The sequence below is a fragment of the Peromyscus californicus genome, unplaced genomic scaffold, assembly GCF_007827085.1.
Source record: "Peromyscus californicus insignis strain IS unplaced genomic scaffold, ASM782708v3 Scaffold_23__1_contigs__length_62951481, whole genome shotgun sequence".
Classification (NCBI taxonomy): Eukaryota; Metazoa; Chordata; class Mammalia; order Rodentia; family Cricetidae; genus Peromyscus; species Peromyscus californicus.
Genome location: NW_026294534.1, coordinates 59436876 through 59454624, shown reverse-complemented (window position 1 = coordinate 59454624; position 17749 = coordinate 59436876). Strand labels below are relative to the sequence as shown.

At 38.9% G+C, this 17749-nt stretch overlaps 1 protein-coding gene across 1 annotated transcript in view; it reads right to left on the bottom strand.

Moving 5' to 3' along the window:
- LOC128119341 (uncharacterized) overlaps positions 1–17749 on the bottom strand; it is a 107775-nt gene that overhangs the window by 74290 nt on the left and 15736 nt on the right. The window contains exons 4-6 of the mRNA XM_052752751.1: positions 9304–9340; positions 5722–5794; positions 4387–4635 (exon numbers count right to left, since the gene is read on the bottom strand). Coding sequence (XP_052608711.1) covers positions 4387–4635; positions 5722–5794; positions 9304–9340 — 359 coding nt within the window. The remainder of the gene's footprint in view (positions 1–4386; positions 4636–5721; positions 5795–9303; positions 9341–17749) is intronic.

Below are 17749 nucleotides of genomic sequence, written 5' to 3'. Positions count from 1 at the left end.
AATGCAAGTTATTTTCATGATTTAGGTTTTGCTGTTGTTTGGAAAATATCTAACCTGCTTCAGAGATGGGCAGTCCAGATGCATCTTTTCCTACATGCTCAAATATATGCAATTTTCAGATCAGAGGGAACAGAATTACCTTTAAGTATGCTTTCTCTTTGGGCTTACTGGGAATTGGCACTCTGTTAGAACAGATGTTACTTTCAGACTTTTCATACATTTTACGCATTTTCCTCTTCAAATCTTTCTTGAGAAGTTCGTTAAGACATGCATACTGGTGTGCACTCATCTGGGCCCACATCTCCTCCTTACTCTTTTTTGCAGAGAAATGATCTGATTGTGTGGATGTGTATTCTTGTTTTGAGGACATTTTCTGCTGAGGAGAAGATGGAAGATTAATTTGATTTGCTTCAGTCTCAGTGTTCTTTATTTGGGGTCCTTGTATTTTAAAATGACTGTAACTTTATAAGACAAAGGTTATGGAGACAGTGAAAGCAGAAAATAATTGGTAATTAACAGTTAAATTTATCTATATCTATGCGCAGCTACCCAAAAATCACTAGGCTATCATTAAAAGCTGAAATCATTTGCATTAGGTAAGAGCCTAGGACTTCTACATTCGGGGTTTCAGTGCTATTTACCAGGCACTACTTACTATACAGGAGAAAAAGGATAACAGAGCAGAATATTAGCCAGACAAGTATCAGGGAACACTAAAGGGCAATGTCTTCAGGTTGTTCCACGAAGTCTGAGGCACCCAGAGTACTTGTAAGGCATAATTGAATTGCTACATGGGAGAATGATAGCCTTAATTGCAAAATGCATATGTTCTCCAGAAGATATATTTGCAAGATACACTGAACATAACTAAAAAATGTGTGTGTGTGCCTGAGGGGTCACCAACTGGATCAGGCCCTCTGAATGGGTGAGACAGTTGATTGGCTTGATCTGTTTGGGAGGCATCCAGGCAGTGGGACCGGGTCCTGTGCTCATTGCATGAGTCGGCTGTTTGAAACCTGGGGCCTATGCAGGATCGCTTGGCTCGGCCTGGGAGGAGGGGACTGGACCTACCTGGACTGAGTCTACCAGGTTGTTCTCAGTCTGCAGGGAAGGCTTTGCCCTGGAGGAGATGGGAATTGGGGGCAGGCTGGGGGGAAGGTGAGGAGGGCGGGAGGGGGGAGAACAAGGGAATCCGTGGCTGATATGTAGAACTGAATTGTATTGCAAAATAAAAAAAAAATGTGTGTGTGTGTGTGTGTGTGTGTGTGTGTGTGTGTGTGTGTGTGTGTGTGTGTGTAGTGTAGTGTAGGCCTACAGCCTACAATTGTACAGCTACCTGAATTTTGACTAAGAGGCCAACAACACACCTTGTTGTAAAGACAGTATCTTTAACAAATGGTGCTGGTCAAACAAGGAAGCTACATGTAGAAGAATAAAACTTGATTCTTATTACTTTACCTTGAACAAAACTCAAATCCATATATATCAAGGACCTTAATATAAGATCTGGTACCCTGAATTTGGTAGAAAAAAGAGTAGGAAATATACTTGAATTTATAGGCACTAGAATGGATTTTCTGAGCAGATCCTGATAGTACAAGCATTAAGACAAACAAATGAGAAATGGGAACACATAAAACTGAAAAGTTTCTGCATAGAAAAGGACAACATAATTGGAGTAAAAAGGCAGCCTACAGAATGTGAAAAAATCTTTACCAGCTATCTGTCTGACAGAAGGCTTCTCTCTAGAATATGAAAAGAACTAACTAACTAACTAACTAACTAACTAACTAACTAACTAACTAACTAACTAACAAGTAAATACATAAACATCAGGGAAAGAAAGCAACCCAATTTAAAAAAATGAGGCACGGGACTAAAGAAATAGTTTAGTTTTACTAAACAAATAGTTCCCAAAATATGGAAACTAAATGGTTGATAAAATTTTTTAAATGTTCAATATCCTTAGCCATCAGAAAAATACAAATTAAAACTACTTTGACATTTCATCTCCCCCCAGTCAGAGTGGCTAAGGTTCTTAAAATGACAACAAATGTTGGCATGGATGTGGGGAAAGAGGAACAGTTTTCACAGCTGGTGGGAGTGCCAACTGGTGTAGCCAACTATGGAAATCAGTGTAGATATTCCTTGTAAACCTACAAATAAATTGATCACATAGTCCTTCTATATTAGTCCTTGAGCATCTATCCAAGGACTCTATATCCTTCTGCAGTGATACTTGCTCATCCATGTTCATTGCTGTCTTATTCCCAGTTTCCAGAAAAATGGAAACCACCTAGATGTCCATTAACTTATCAATAGAGAATAAAATATGGTGTATTTACATAATGGAATTTTATTCAGTTGATAAGAAAATTCAGTCCTAAAAGCCACACATAAAAGGATGAAGCTGGAAACCGTCATTCCAAGTGAGGTAGCCTAGACCCAGAAAGACAGTATTGCAAGTTTTCTCTTATTTGTAGATTATAAGCTTTGAATATGTAGATGTTCATGTTTCATTTGGAATCCCCATAGAGGACAACATTAAACTGACTCCTAATGACTTACCAATCTCTTTCATTAAGCCCATAGATTAGTGCCTCTACTAACCCTCATCAGAGAAGCTTCTTTTTGCAGTAGATGATGATTGACAGAGACCCACAACTGGTCTCTGCAGAATTCTCAGCCCTAAATGAAAACCTATCTTATACCCTCTCCTAAGGCTCAGGTATCATTGTAGAAGAGGAGCCAAAAACCCGGGTGGATCTCTGGGAGTCCAATTAGCGAGAATGAGGAGGGTTTATATGAGCGAGAATTGTTGAGACCAAGGTTGGATAAAGCACAGGGACAAATAGCCAAATGAATGGAAACACATGAACTATGAACCAATGGCTGAGGGGTCCCCACTGGATCAGGCCCTCTGAATGGATGAGACAGTTGATTGGCTTGATCTGTTTGGGAGGCACCCAGGCAGTGGGACCAGATCTTGTGCTCATTGCATGAGTTGGCTGTTTGAAACCTGGGGCCTATGCAGGATTGTTTGGCTCGGCCTGGGAGGAGGGGACTAGACCTACCTGGACTGAGTCTACCAGGTTGACCTCAGTCTGTGGGGAAGGCTTTGCCCTGGAGGAGATGGGAATGGGGGGGGGGTTGGGGGGAAGGTGAGGGGGACGGGAGGGGGGAGAACAAGGGAATCCGTGGCTGATATGTAGAACTGAATTGTATTGCAAAATAAATTAATAAAAAAAAAAAAAAAAAAAAGAAGAGGAGCCAAAAAGACTGTAAGAGCCAGAAGTGGTGGATAACTGCGAGGAAGCGGTATTTTCTGGACAAAACAGGGTATTTGCATGTATGAACAGCACAGCAGTTGCAGTAGCATGTGCAAGACCTGAAGAAGGGAGGTGAACCTGAAGTCCCACCCATACTGAGGAGGTATTGGCAATAATTCCTGCTAGGAGAGGGAGAGGGAGTTTTCTGTAAGGGTCTGTGTAGCCCCTGTTGGTGGACCGTGCTCCAGTAGGTAGTAACACAAATCCGATTCAATGGCATTTAGAGAAAAGCCTGAGGACAAAGGGAAGGGGGCTGTAGTCTGTGAGGAGCTGTGGGATGAGTGTGATCAAAATGCATCATATGAAATTCTCAATGAACTAAAAAAAGAAATGCAAACCTAGACAAATTTCTGAAACTTTTTAAGTAGATAGAGAAGAAAACTGAGAATTCAACTGTTCTCATACATATAACTTTAACTACAGAAATATGATGTCTTTTTTTTTTTTGGTTTTTCGAGACAGGGTTTCTCTGTGTAGCTTTGTGTCTTTCCTGGAACTCACTTGGTAGCCCAGGCTGGCCTCGAACTCACAGAGATCCACCTGTCTCTGCCTCCCGAGTGCTGGGATTAAAGGCGTGCGCCACCACCGCCCAGCACTCTTTTTATTTCAATTCAATAAAATTATATCTTTGAAGTGCATAAATGACTACACTTTAGGTTTACTGTATTTTGGCATATGTCTAATATCAAATTTCCAATTACTTATGCTTTGGTTTACATACATCAAATATCATTTCAACTGTAATGACCCCCAGTTCCCTCACTACTATTGTGTGGTTATTATCGTTTGTTTTTGTATTAGTGCTAGAATTCTTCTTTGTGTTTAAACCATGGCAGGTTTAAGATTTGTTATTTTCATAGCTTTAATTATTTGCATGTAAGGCTGGGAAGATGACTAACCAAAGTATTCCTGTGACTAAGAGAACAAGGAGATGCGAGGGCATGTCCAAAGCTGGGTTCTTTTGTTGGGAAACTCTGCAGTACCACACAGAGACCCTCCACATTATCTTTCCCCCATCATGAAACAAGCACTTTTAAAATTAGTGGGAACTACTTACCATTGAGTGTGTTCTTCCTCCAGAGGTATTAGGTAATGGTTCTTCATCAGATGTATCAGAGTCAGAGCTTTCAATACCTTCTCTCATCATCTCCTTTGATCTTTCTCTGAGGTACTGGTTAAGATATGAATACTGTGTTGCAACTTGTCGTACCCATCTTTCTTCATCTGAGTCCTCACAGGGAGGCTGAAGATGGACAGTTTTATATTCACTGTCACATTTAGTTTTTTCTTGGTCTTGAGTTATTTTCTGCATATAGGAAAGATGGAACATACATTTGCTCATATTTTTTGTTTTGAGATGTATGTCTTCAAACAACTCTTTTTCCCTCAGTAGTCATCAGATATTGACACAGAAAAAAACAGACACTACTAATCATTTAATAATTGTATATCCTTATAAATGTTTAGCTACTCACAATTACTGGCCTATCATTAAGAAGTGAAAATAGTCACATCCACCCACACAGCTGCCATCTCAATACTCAAAGACCTACTCTGGACCTCAGGCTCTGACTTTATTTGTAAATCCTCTCTGCCATAGCCACACCCACAGCTGCCATCTCAGCACCCAAAGACCTACTCTGGACCCTCAGGCTCTGACTTCAGCTGGTGAGTACCTCCCTTACTCCCACCTCCCACCCCTACCATACCCACACACATAGGCATAGCTCCAGACCATGGCTCACATTAGCTTTGCCTGATGAAGGTCCAGTCAAGTAGCTCATGTACCAGCTTTGCCTGGCCTAACTGGCCACACAGCTCTGGCATTGGTCTTATCTAAGGCAGGCTAAAATCTGACATCAGACACACAACCAAAGAAGGAAGTCCATCTGCCCAGAGATTAATGAAATAGAAGCAAATAAAACCATTGAAAGAAACAATGAATCTAAGAGCTGGTTCTTGACAGAGATATGGAATGAGATCTACATGAACAGCCTGGTCATGAGTGGGGGTAATGAAGGGTGAGGGTCAAGAGAAAGAGAGCTAACCGGAACCATTATGTATTTAGGTGTATTGCCAGAGCTGTGTTTTAAAATCACTCCAATGTTCATTTATTTCTGCAAACAATCCTCGGGCAAACATCAAACATCTTCTACTATCGGTGACCAGCACTCAATCTTCTACCACTATGTGTTTCCAGGCCATTCTCTTCATTGGCCACCACAACCTGAAGGGATTTGCTGCTTACTTGAAGGTTAAGGAAAGGAACTTTCATACATATAAAATGGATGCCAACCCAGACCAACTTTCTATATGAAACTGTGATAGGTAGACTACTGCTGCATTTGAACAAAAATCATAAAAAAATAAATTTCACTAAGGTGCCTTTTACCTTAACAACAGAGGTACTGTCATTGCCTTCTATTGTAGTCCCAGGGACATCAGGATCAGGTTTGTCAGAGAGCCTTTAGGAAAAAAACATGCAATAATGGCAGGATTTGGTCATCTGAGAAACTCTGGAGAAAAGATCCAGTACTAATGTATTAAGTGACATTTCTACATTTATGTAATTCAAAGTCATCCTATGTTTTAAAACTTTTGGTTGACTGTGTGAGCTTTAACTTATTTCAATCTATAAACCATTCAACAAAGACTCACTGATAGTCCCAGTCTTTTAAAACGTCAGCAGCTTAGGAGATGGCTCAGAAAATAAGAGTGCTTGCTGCCTACACACAAGGACTTGGGTTTAAATCTGCATCATACGTGTAAAAAAATTGGGCATGCCCTATAACAAAACTTCTTTCTAAAATTCCAAAAACAGTTTTTCTTTGAAAGTTAACAACCTCATTTTCTGAGAGTCACTTTTCCTCCCCTGTGAATAGAAACATAAATCCATAATCCAAAATCATGAGAGTTCTCATGTTGATTCTAGAGTCAGGCAGACTAGGGAAAGCACAGTAGGAATAAAAACATCTTGTTAGAGTTTTAGGAATTAAGTCTGTACTCCATTTCTTTTTACTAGCACATTCATGTTTATGTGTCACATATTATGTAACAATACAAAATTCCATTGGTTTGAAAGGATGTTTCAATAGCTGTTTCACTTGGCATCAAGCCTGATGACCTGAGTTGGAGCCCCACTCACATGGTAGAAAGAGAAATACAAATCCCGTTATTGTCCTTTGATTTATACACACACACACACACACACACACACACACACACACACACACACACACACACACACACACTGTGTCATGTCCAAAACATTGAAAATAAGTAAAATATTTTAATCAAAAATAGCATGTCATTAACATTCTTATTTGCAGGAACCTTGTATGCTGTCACATTTAGGATTTGATCTTTTCTCTTCAGGAACTTGACCTTTAAACTGTGTACTGTGTTTCACAATAGACATATGAGAGCTGATAGGTTTAATGATTGGCAATAGTAGACAGTGACTTGGTGATGATGCTCTTTCTTTGACCCTTCCATTGTGCCAATTTGATGTTTCAAATCTGAAAATAAAAACATTTTGAAAAAAAACTGGGCATGCATTTGCAGCCCTAGGTCTGTGGGTGGCAGAGAAAGGGCATCATGGGGTCTTGTTGGCTGCAAGTCTAGCTCCAAGTTCTTGAGAGACCTTATATCAAGTGGAAAAGATAGAGAATGATAGAGCAAGATACCAATATCCTCCTCTTACCTCTAAGCCTGCACACAGACATATGCAACACACACACAGAGACAGAGAGACAGAGAGACAGAGACAGAGAGACAAAGAGAGAGACAGAGACAGAGAGAGATAGAGACAGAGAGAGACACAGACAGAGAGAGACACAGAGAGAGACACAGACAGAGACAGACAGAGAGAGAGAGTCAATCACCAATATATTGACTTTTGCCTGTACAAATTGCCTCTCTTAAAGTTGGAGCTGATAATTCCCCTAACAAGTACATACATTTGCTACCTGAACTGAAATGAATCCACTGCTAAAACAAGACAGAAGGTTGTCGGCACCTTCCCCAATGGCTGACTCTGGTTGAAGACTAAGCACTCTATGCCCTGTCCATTGTCTACACCTGGGCGAAGACTAATTATTTATGTAAACTGATAAAGAGTATTGGGTACCGAAAGCATATCTGCTACAGAGACCACTTTAAGGGGTTCAAATCACATTCACATCTTTGTGTGTGTGTGTGTGTGTGTGTGTGTGTGTGTGTGTGTGTGTGTGTGTGTGTGTTTGCACATGTGTATAGATACATGTGCTGGTGTTTGTGTGTGTGTGGAGGACAGTGGACATCAGTGTGCTTCCTCCTCGGGTACCATCCACCATACACAGGTGTCTCACTGCACAAGAAAACAAATCCATTATTCTATTTGGTTTTCAGCAAGCAATCGGAATAACTGTAAGTCTGCCTCCCCAGTGATGGATGGACAAGCGTGTGCAATCATGCCTGGGCTTTTATTTGTGTGCTTGAATCAGTGTCTCATGTTTACAGAAGATGCACTTCACTGACAGGGCTGTCTCCCCAGTCCCAAACTGGGACCTTTCAACAGACACCTTGACATTTTCAGGTCCTCCAACTAGGCAGTCTAAACAGCAATACATTTTCAGGACTCTCTTCAATTCCCAGTTTTAATGTGCTTTTGTGATCATTTTAGTGTCTCTTAACTTGAGTTTCCCTGTTATCCTTGTCACATCTGCTACACACCCCATTGTTTTCACCGCTTTTCTAGAACCCTCGCTGCTACCCAAACTAATGTTCTTCAAGCTCCACTTTCCACTGTAAACTCAGTCCCATCCTCCTTTAGGAGGTTAACCTGCTAAGCCCACACTTACCTCCTCCATGGGTTTCATTTCCTGTGCTCTCCCATTTTATTACTAAACACTCACATACCTGTAGATAAGTGAGGAGACTACCAGGTGGATTTTCAGACTACCAGCTTTACAACTCAGAAGCTAGAGTAAAATCTCGTTTGTGACATGTGCTCTGTCGACATAAATTACTTTCATGTTTGAACTTCAGGCCTCCCCAATGGAAGCATCACTTGGGAAGGAAATGAAACACAAGAAATACTAACACGTATTCTAAGAGTCCTTAAAATCCTGAAATTCTAGATGTTTTTAATCTGTGTACTGATGAAAATGAATATTTAATTTTCAAAAATGAAAAAATAGAAAAGAAAAATGCTTTTTAAAAAAATCAAGGAAGGGTGTGGTTCTAGAAACAGAAATCTACAACATTAGTAAGTAATCAATTACAAATATCCTTTAAGTCAAAAGTTAGTACTTAATGCCTTTAATCCCAGAAGATAATGTATTTCTATGATTTTTGAGTCCATCCTTGGTTACAAAGTGAGTTCTAGGCCATCTAGGGATATTTAGAGAACCCTCTTTCTCTTAAAAAAATTAAATAAACAACTCCTCTAAGCTAATGCTAACTAGTATTCATAGGCCATGATCTACATGGCCTATGTAGATCTACATATAATCTACATATTGATACTCTTCATTCATCTACAAAGGTCACCTGATTCTTCCCATGTAAAAGCTATGAATGTCTGCCATATGTGCCTTAAAAACTTCAGCGATAAAACATGAGGTGTGAGATCCAACTGCAGTTGTCAAAATTATTCACATAGGCTGTCGGGCTATATAACCCAGCTTCTGAGGATAGACCACAGCCAAGTCACACAACTTAACTTTCTGAATTGATATGAGGTGGTTCTGCACTTTGATCTGTACAGAAGGGCAAGAGATGCATTGCAGAGCCAGGACCATAGACCGAATAATCAGGGCAGCAGTTGTCTAAGCAGTTCTAAAGAGGGTTTAGTAACATAGATACTTTGCAAACTGACTGTGGACACAGCAAGCATTGAACACATAGTATTGTGTCTATCTCAAGGTACACTCAATAACAATACTTCCTTATCTTTGGACTCACCACATATTTTTAATTTATATAGTCTTACCTGGATAAAGACTTCTGTTCGATATTGTTATCCACTTCTAAATATAAATGAAAAATATATTTTATAACAATATATTGTTATATCTATAGGCCACCTGCAGATCTTTTTCTGATCTCTTTGTTCTCCCAGACCAAATCCTTCAGTCTTATCCTTAGTGATACAAGAGAACCAGCTCCAGTGTCTCATCCTCCCACCCCACCCCATCTATATCTTCTGTGGATCCCATAGACTATCCACTCCTAACATCCCTCCCCAATTCATTGTACCCCAGCCCTCAACTTAAGCAGGTGCCTCCTATTGAGATTCAGGCCACACCTGCCAGAAAACTAGGTAGGCTGCCCACAGAACTTCTCAGCTCTCTCTCTCTCTCTCTCTCTCTCTCTCTCTCTCTCTCTCTCTCTCTCTCTCTCTCACTCTTTTCCTGTAGACCTAATCACTCAGTCTCTTCTTCAGAACATCAACAGATCACCAACTACAGCCTCCTTTCCTCCCAGCCCACTTCTCCTGTGGAAGCCACAGACAATCTCCTCCTAACCTCACTCCCCCCAACTCATCATTGCATTCCAGTATCCAATACCAGCAGCCATTCCCTGTGAATACACCAGCTGAGAAGGCCTGTAAAACAGGCAATACACAGCTATCACACTCTATGAAAATCCAGAAAAGAAACAAACAAACAAAAAAACCAACAACGTAACACCTACCCAATTGACAAACCCAGAAATCAACACCTAGAACTATAATCATCCCAAACCCAGATGCCTAGATGTTAGCATTAGAACACGTTCAATAACAGCCAGGGCAATATATCCCCACCAGAGCTCAGCTATCCTACCACAGTGGGCACTGAATATTCCAACATAAATGAAGCACAAGATAAAGACCTTGCAAGCAACCATATGAAGATGACAGAGGTCCTTAATGAGTAAATGAATGAAGCCTTTAAAGAAATCTAGGAAAATGCAAACAATTGGAAGACAAGAATAAATCCCCTAAAGAAAACCAGGGGAAAATACAAAAAAAAAAAACACTTAAAGAAAAAAATATAAAACTGTTCAAGACCTAAAAATGAAAATAGAAGCAATAAATAAAATACAAACTGAGAGAATTCTACAAATAAAATTTTTAGGAATTTGAACAGGAACTACCAACAGAATACAAGAGATAGAAGAGAGAATCTCAAGCACTGAAGATACAATATAAGAAATGGATAGAAGAGTCAAAAAATGTTAAACCTAACATATTCCTGATACAAAACATCCAGGAAATATGGAACACTATGAAAAGACCACACCTACAAATAATAGGAATAGAGTTTGGAGAAGAATCCCAGGTCAAAGGCCTGGAAAATATTTTTAAAAAATCATAGAAGAAAATTTTCCTAATATAAAGAAGAAGTTGCTTATAAGGGTACAATCAGCAAACAGAACACCATATAGATTGCCATACAATAATCAAAACACTAAATATACCAAACAAAGACAGAACATTACAACTTACAAGGGAAGAAACCAAGTGCCATATCAGTACCATATCAGGGAAGACTTATTAGAATTGTACCTGAATTCTCAACGGAGTCTCTAAAAGCCAGAAGGGCCTGGACAGATGTCCTGCAGATCCTAAGAGACAAAAGATGCCAGCCCAGACTACTATTCTTAGCAAGAATTTCATTAGATGGAGAGAATAAGATATTTATGATAAAGACAATATCTATAAATCCTGCCCTACAGAAGGTGCTAGAAGGAAAACCCCAATCTAAGGAGGTTAAGTCTACCAATGAAAACACAGGGAATAAATAATCTCACACCAGCAAAACCAAAAGACATGTTCAAATACTCAAACACACACACCACCAACTGCAACAACAAAGGACAGTAATCAACAATCACTGGTCATTGATATCTGCCAATATTAATGGTCTCAATCCCCCCCACACACAAAAAAGACATAGATTAACAGAAAGGATACAAAAACAGGATCTATAATTCTGTTGCATCCAAGAAATACACCTCAAGACAGAGCCGGCCAGGACCCGACTAGACTAAGAGTTGAGTCTTTATCCTCATACCCGAACACACCAGCCCCTAGGCTTTGGGCCCAAGGGCACAACCCTTCGCCCCTACACCACCACCCATTGCAGTCCTAGTTTCAGGCCAGTTGGCAGGCAGACCTCCTGCAGACAGATCAGACTACCACTATCTACCAAGTGCTAAGACTGAAGCTACTCCCTGAGACAAAGCCCACTAGCACCAAATGGACTAAGAGCTGCTCCATGAGACAAAGAGTCCATCAGCATCAACTAGACCAAGAGCTCCCATTAGACAAAGAGGAGAAATAAAACCCAGAAATCAAGGAAGTCCAGAGGACCATGAGACCTAGTTTAAGAACCTGTACTCCAATAAATTGGAAAACACAAAATAAAAGGATGTTTTTGTTGATGTGTACCACTTACCAAAGTTAAATAAAGATCAGATAAATAATTTAAACAGAGCTATAGGCCCTAGTGAAATAGAAGCAGCTATTAAAAGTCTCCCAAGCAGAAAAACCCAGGCCAGAGAGTTTTATTGCAGAATTTTCTCAGTCTTCAAAGAATAATTAATGCCAATGCTCCTTAAATTATTCCACCAAATAGGAACCAAAAGAAGGTTGTCAAACTTATTTAAGAGGCTGCAGTCACCCTGATACCCAAACCACACAAAGATTCTGGTCATCAGCTTTTAGAGAGAAAGAAAAACATATTTCACAACAAGTATAGAAAACTATAGCAGAATAAAATGAAAAGACTAGTAATTTCTTAGTATGCATTGCATTGAGCCTCTCCTATAGCATATTCCTGAGTGAATATTCATGAATAGACAATTAATACTTATTCCTCTTTTTATATTTCCAATACAAGGAAAAAACATCAATTTATTGAATGTCAATACTTAAAAATAAACCACTATGCACAAAGGCCATGAACCTAGCTGACTACCTTCAGACACACAGAAAGTGGCATCCTTACCAGAATCAGTGTCATAACATAACTGTATCAAAGAAGCATCATGTTGTAGTAGTTGTTGTTGCTTACCACTGAATTGTATCCAGCGAATACTGAGTACATGTTTTCAATTTGTAAAGAAACAAGCTTCTCCAGCTACTTAGTTAAAATTGTTCAGTTAAGCTCCACCCATTATAGCCTCAGCAGCTGGTCATCAGGCAAGTCTCCTGTGGTCAGCCTGCTCCACCACCATCCCCAGTGGCATCAGAGGGCCCCAGAGGCACAGCCCCCACCTGCACCAATTGGAGGAAGAAGTGAGTGGCTGCTCTCCCAGCTGGACAGCTCTGTACCCTAGGCCATAGGACCTGGGGCACTTTCCACGCACCTCCTGACCCATCACAGCCTATAATTACCCCAAACCCAGTAGATGGCAGTGTAATAATACATTCAACAACATAAAGAGCAACATGGCATGACCAGAACCTAGTGGTTCTACAATAGCAAGACCTAAACATCCCAATGCAGATGAAGCAGAAGAAAGCGATTTTAAAAATAACCTTATGAAAATGATAGAGGCCCTTAGGGTGGAAATAAAAAAATTCCCTTAAAGAAATCAATGAAAAGACAAATAATTGGACCAAATCAATAAATCCCTTAGGAAAAGCAGAGAAAAAAATAAAAAAATGTGAAGGAAACAGTTCAAGACTTGAAAACTGAAATAGAGGCAATAAAGAAAACACAAACCAGGAGAATTCTGGAAATGGAAAATCTGGATAAACAAACAGGAACTACAGATGCAAGCATCACCAACAGAATACGAGAGATAGAAGAGAGAATCTCAGGCACTGAAGATATGATAGAGGAAATAGATTCATCAGTCAAAGAAAATGTCAAATCCAACAAATTCTTAACACAAAACATCCAGGAAATCTGGAACAACATGAAAGACCAAACCTAAAAATAATACAGATAGGAGAGGGATAATAATTTCAGCTCAAAGGAACAGAAAATATATTCAACAAAATCATAGAAGAAAAACTTTCCCAACCTAAAGAAGGACATGCTTATAAAGGTACAAGAAGCTTACAAAACACCAAATAGACTGGACCCAAATAAAATACCCTCACCACATAATAATAAAAATACTAAACATATCAATTAAAGAAAGAATATTAAGAGCTGCAAAAGAAAAAGGTCACACAACATATAAGGTAGACCTATCAGAAAAACACCTAGCTCCTCAATGGAGACTGTGAAAGCCAGAAGGTCTTGACCAGATGTTTTGCAGCCATTAAAGACCACAGATGTCAGCCAGGACTACTATACCCAGCAAAACTTTCAATCACCATAGATGGAGAAAACAAGATATCCCATGACAAAACCAAGTGTGAACAATGCCTATCCACAAATCCAGCCCTTCAGGAAGTACTAAAAGGAAAACTTCCACACGAGGAATTTAGCTACACCCACAAAAACACAGGCAATAAATAATCTCACATTTGCAAATCCAAAAGAAGGGAAACACACATACTAACAAAACCAAAAATAACTGAAATTAATAATGACTCACCATTAATATTCCTTAATATCAATGGATTCAATTCACCTACAGAAAGATATAGGCTAACAGAATGAGTAAAAAAAAAAAAAGATCTTTCTACTGCATACAAGAAACACATCTCAACTTCAAAGACAGACATTACCTTAGAGTAAAGGGTTGGGAAAAGTTTTTCCAATCAAATGGACCTAAGAAGCAAGCTGGTGTAGCTATCCTAATATCTAACAAAATAGATTTCAAAATAAAATTAATCAAAAGAGAAGGGGAAGAACATTTCATACTCATCAAAGAAAAAATCCATCAAGATGAATGTCAATTCTGAATATTTATGCCCCAAATACATTTGTAAAAGAAACATTACTAAAGCTTAAATCACACATCAAACTCCACACACTAATAGTGGGAGACTTCAACAACCCATTCACACCAATGGAAAGGACTGCCAGAGAGAAACTTAACACAGAAATGAGGGAACTAACAGATGTTACTATTCAAACTGACTTAACATATATCTGTAGAACATTTCACTCCAACACTAAAGAATAATACCTTCTTCTCAACACCTCAGGGAACTTTCTCTAAAACTGATCACATACTCAGTCACAAAGCAAATCTCAACAGATACAAAAAAAAAAATGGAATAACCCCCTGTTTCTTATCAGATCACCATGGATTAAAGTTAGATTTCAACAACAACACAAACTGCAGAAAGCCTACAAACTCATGGAAACTGAATAATACTCAAGTGAATCATCACTGGGTCAGGAAGAAATAAGAAAGAATTTCACCAATCTACATAAGTGAGACAGTTGTGTAACTTGATCTGCTTAAGGGGCCCCCTGGCAGTAGGATCAGGATCCATCCCTGGTGCATGAGTTGGCTTTTTGGAGCCCACTAACTATGGTGGGACACCTCTCACAGCCTTGATGCAGGGGGAGGGCCTTGGACCTGCCTCTATTGAATGCACCTGCCTCTACTGACTCCCCGTGGGAGGCCTTACCTTCTTGTAGGAGGGCATGAGGGGTGGATTGGGTCGGGGGAAGGCTGGAGGGACAGAAGGAGGAAAGAGGTGGATCTGTGATTAGTATGTAAAATGAATAAAAAATTCTTAATAAAAAAGAAAGAAATTCTCTGTTGTGGGGAATTTCTTTCTTTTTTATTAAGAATTTTTTATTCATTTTACATCCGAGGGGGAGGCTTTGCCCTGGAGGAGGTGGGAATGAGGGGTGGGTGGGGGGAAGGTGAGGGGGGTTGGAGGGGGGGAGAACAAGGGAATCCGTGGCTGATATGTAGAACTGAATTGTGTTGCAAAATAAAAGTTAAAAAAGAAAAAAAAAGAAAGAAATTAAAGACTTCCTACAATTCAATGAAAATTAAGGCATGACATACCCAAACTTATGGGACACTATGAAAGGAGTGCTAAGAGGAAAGTTCATAGCACTAAATGCCAACATAAAGAATTTGGGGAAATCTCACACTAGGGATTTAACAGCACACCTGAAAGCTCTAGAACAAAAAGAAGCAAACTCACCCAGGAGGAGTAGACAACAGGAAATAATCAAATTGAAGGCTGAAATCAATAAAATAGAAACAAAGAGAACAATACAAAGAATCAATGAAACAAAGACATGGTTCTTCAAGAAAATCAACAAGATAGACAAACCCTTATCCAAACTAATCAAAAGGCAGAAAAATAATATCCAAATTGACAAAATCAGGAATGAAAGGAGGGCTATAACAACAGACACTGAGGAAATCCAAAGAATCATTAGGTCATACTTCAAAAATCTGTACTCCACAAAATTGGAAAATATAAAAGAAATGGACAATTTTCTGGATAGTTACCACTTACCAAAATTAAATCAAGACCAGACAAACAATTTAAATAGTCCTATAACCATTTTAAGTCATTAATATTCTCCCAACAAAAAAGCCCAGGGCCTCATGGTTACAGCACAAAATGCTTCCAGAATTTCAAAGAAGAGTTAATACCAATACTTCTCAAATTGTTCCACACAATATAAACAGAAGAAACATTGTGAAACTCTTTTTATGAGGTACAGTCACCCTGATATACAAACACAAAAAGACACAACAGAGAAAGAGAATTACAAACCGATCTCCCTCATGAACATTGATGCAAAAATATACAGTAAAATGCTGACAAACCGAATCCAAGAATACATCAAAAAAATTATCCACTATGACCAAGTAGGCTTCATCCCAGAGATGCAGGAATGGTACAACATACAAACATCTGTCAATGTAATCCACCATATAAAAAGAAAAAAACTACATGATCATCTCATTAGATGCTGAAAAGGCCTTTGACAAAATTCAACACACTTTCATGATAAAGGACTTGGAAAGATAAGTGATACAAGGAATATACCTAAACATAATATAGGCAATATACAGCAAGCCAACAGTCAACATCAAACTAAATGGAGAGAAACTCAAAGTGATTCCACTAAAATCAGGAACAAGACAAGGCTGCCTGCTCTTTCCATATCTATTCACTATAGTACTCGAAGTTCTAGCTAGAACAATAAGACAACAAAAGGAGATCAAGGGGATACAAACTGGAAAGGAAGAAGTCAAATCCTCTCCATTTGCAGAGAATGTGATAGTATAGATAAGCAAGCCCAAAATTCTACCAGGGAACTCCTACAATGGATAAACACCTTCAGCAATGTGGTGGGATACAAGATAAACTCAAAAAAATCAGTAGTCCTCCTATATACAAATGATAAATGAGCTGAAAAAGAAATCAGGGTAGCATCACCCTTTACAATATCCACAAATAACATAAAATGTCTTGGGATAACTCAATCCGAACAACTGAACAACCTGTATGACAAGAACTTTAGGCCTTTGAAGAAAGAAATTGAAGAAAATATCAGAAAATGAAAAGATCTCACATGCTCATGGATAGGTAGGATCAACATAGTAAAAATGGCAGTCTTTCCAAAAGCAATCTACAGATTCATTGCAATTTCCATAAAAATCCCAACACAATTCTCCAAAGATGTCAAAAGAACAATACTCAACTTCATGTGGAAAAACAAAAAACCCAGGATAACCAAAATAATCCTGTACAATCAAGGAACCTCTAGAGTCATTACCATCCCTGACTTCAAGCTCTATTACAGAGCTATAGTAATAAAAATGCCTTGGTATTAGAATAAAAACAGACACATGGATCAAAGGAATAAAATTGAAGATCCTGACATTAATCCACACACCCATGAATATCTGATTTTTGACAAAGAAGCCAAATTGTACAATGGAAAAAAAGAAAGTATCTTCAACAAATGTTGCTGGCATAACATATGTCAGCATGTACAAGAATGCAAATAGCTCCATATCTATCACCCAACACAAAACTCAAGTCCAAAGTATCAAAGACCTCAACATAAATCCAGTTACAGTGAACCTGATAGAAGAGAAAGTAGGAAGTAGCCTTGAACACATTGGCCCAAGAGACCATGTCCTAAACATGAGTAGCATAGACCCTGAAAGTAATAATTAATAAATGGGACCTCTTGAAACTGAGAAGCTTCTGTAAGGCAAAGGACACAGTAAATAAGAAAAAAACAACAGCCTAAGGAATGGAAAAAGATCTTCACCAACCCCACATCTGACAGAGGGCTGATCTCCAAAATATATAAAGAACTCTAGCCATCAAAAAACAAATAATCCAATTGAAAATGGGATATAGATCTGAACAGAGATTCTGTTGAGATATAGATCTCAACAGAAGCATCTCAAACAGCTGAAAGACATTTAAGGAACTGCTCAACATCCTTAGCCATCAGGGAAATGCTAATCAAAATGACTCTGAGATACAATCTTATACCTGTCAGAATAGCTAAGATCAAAAACATAAATGACAGCTTATGTTGGAG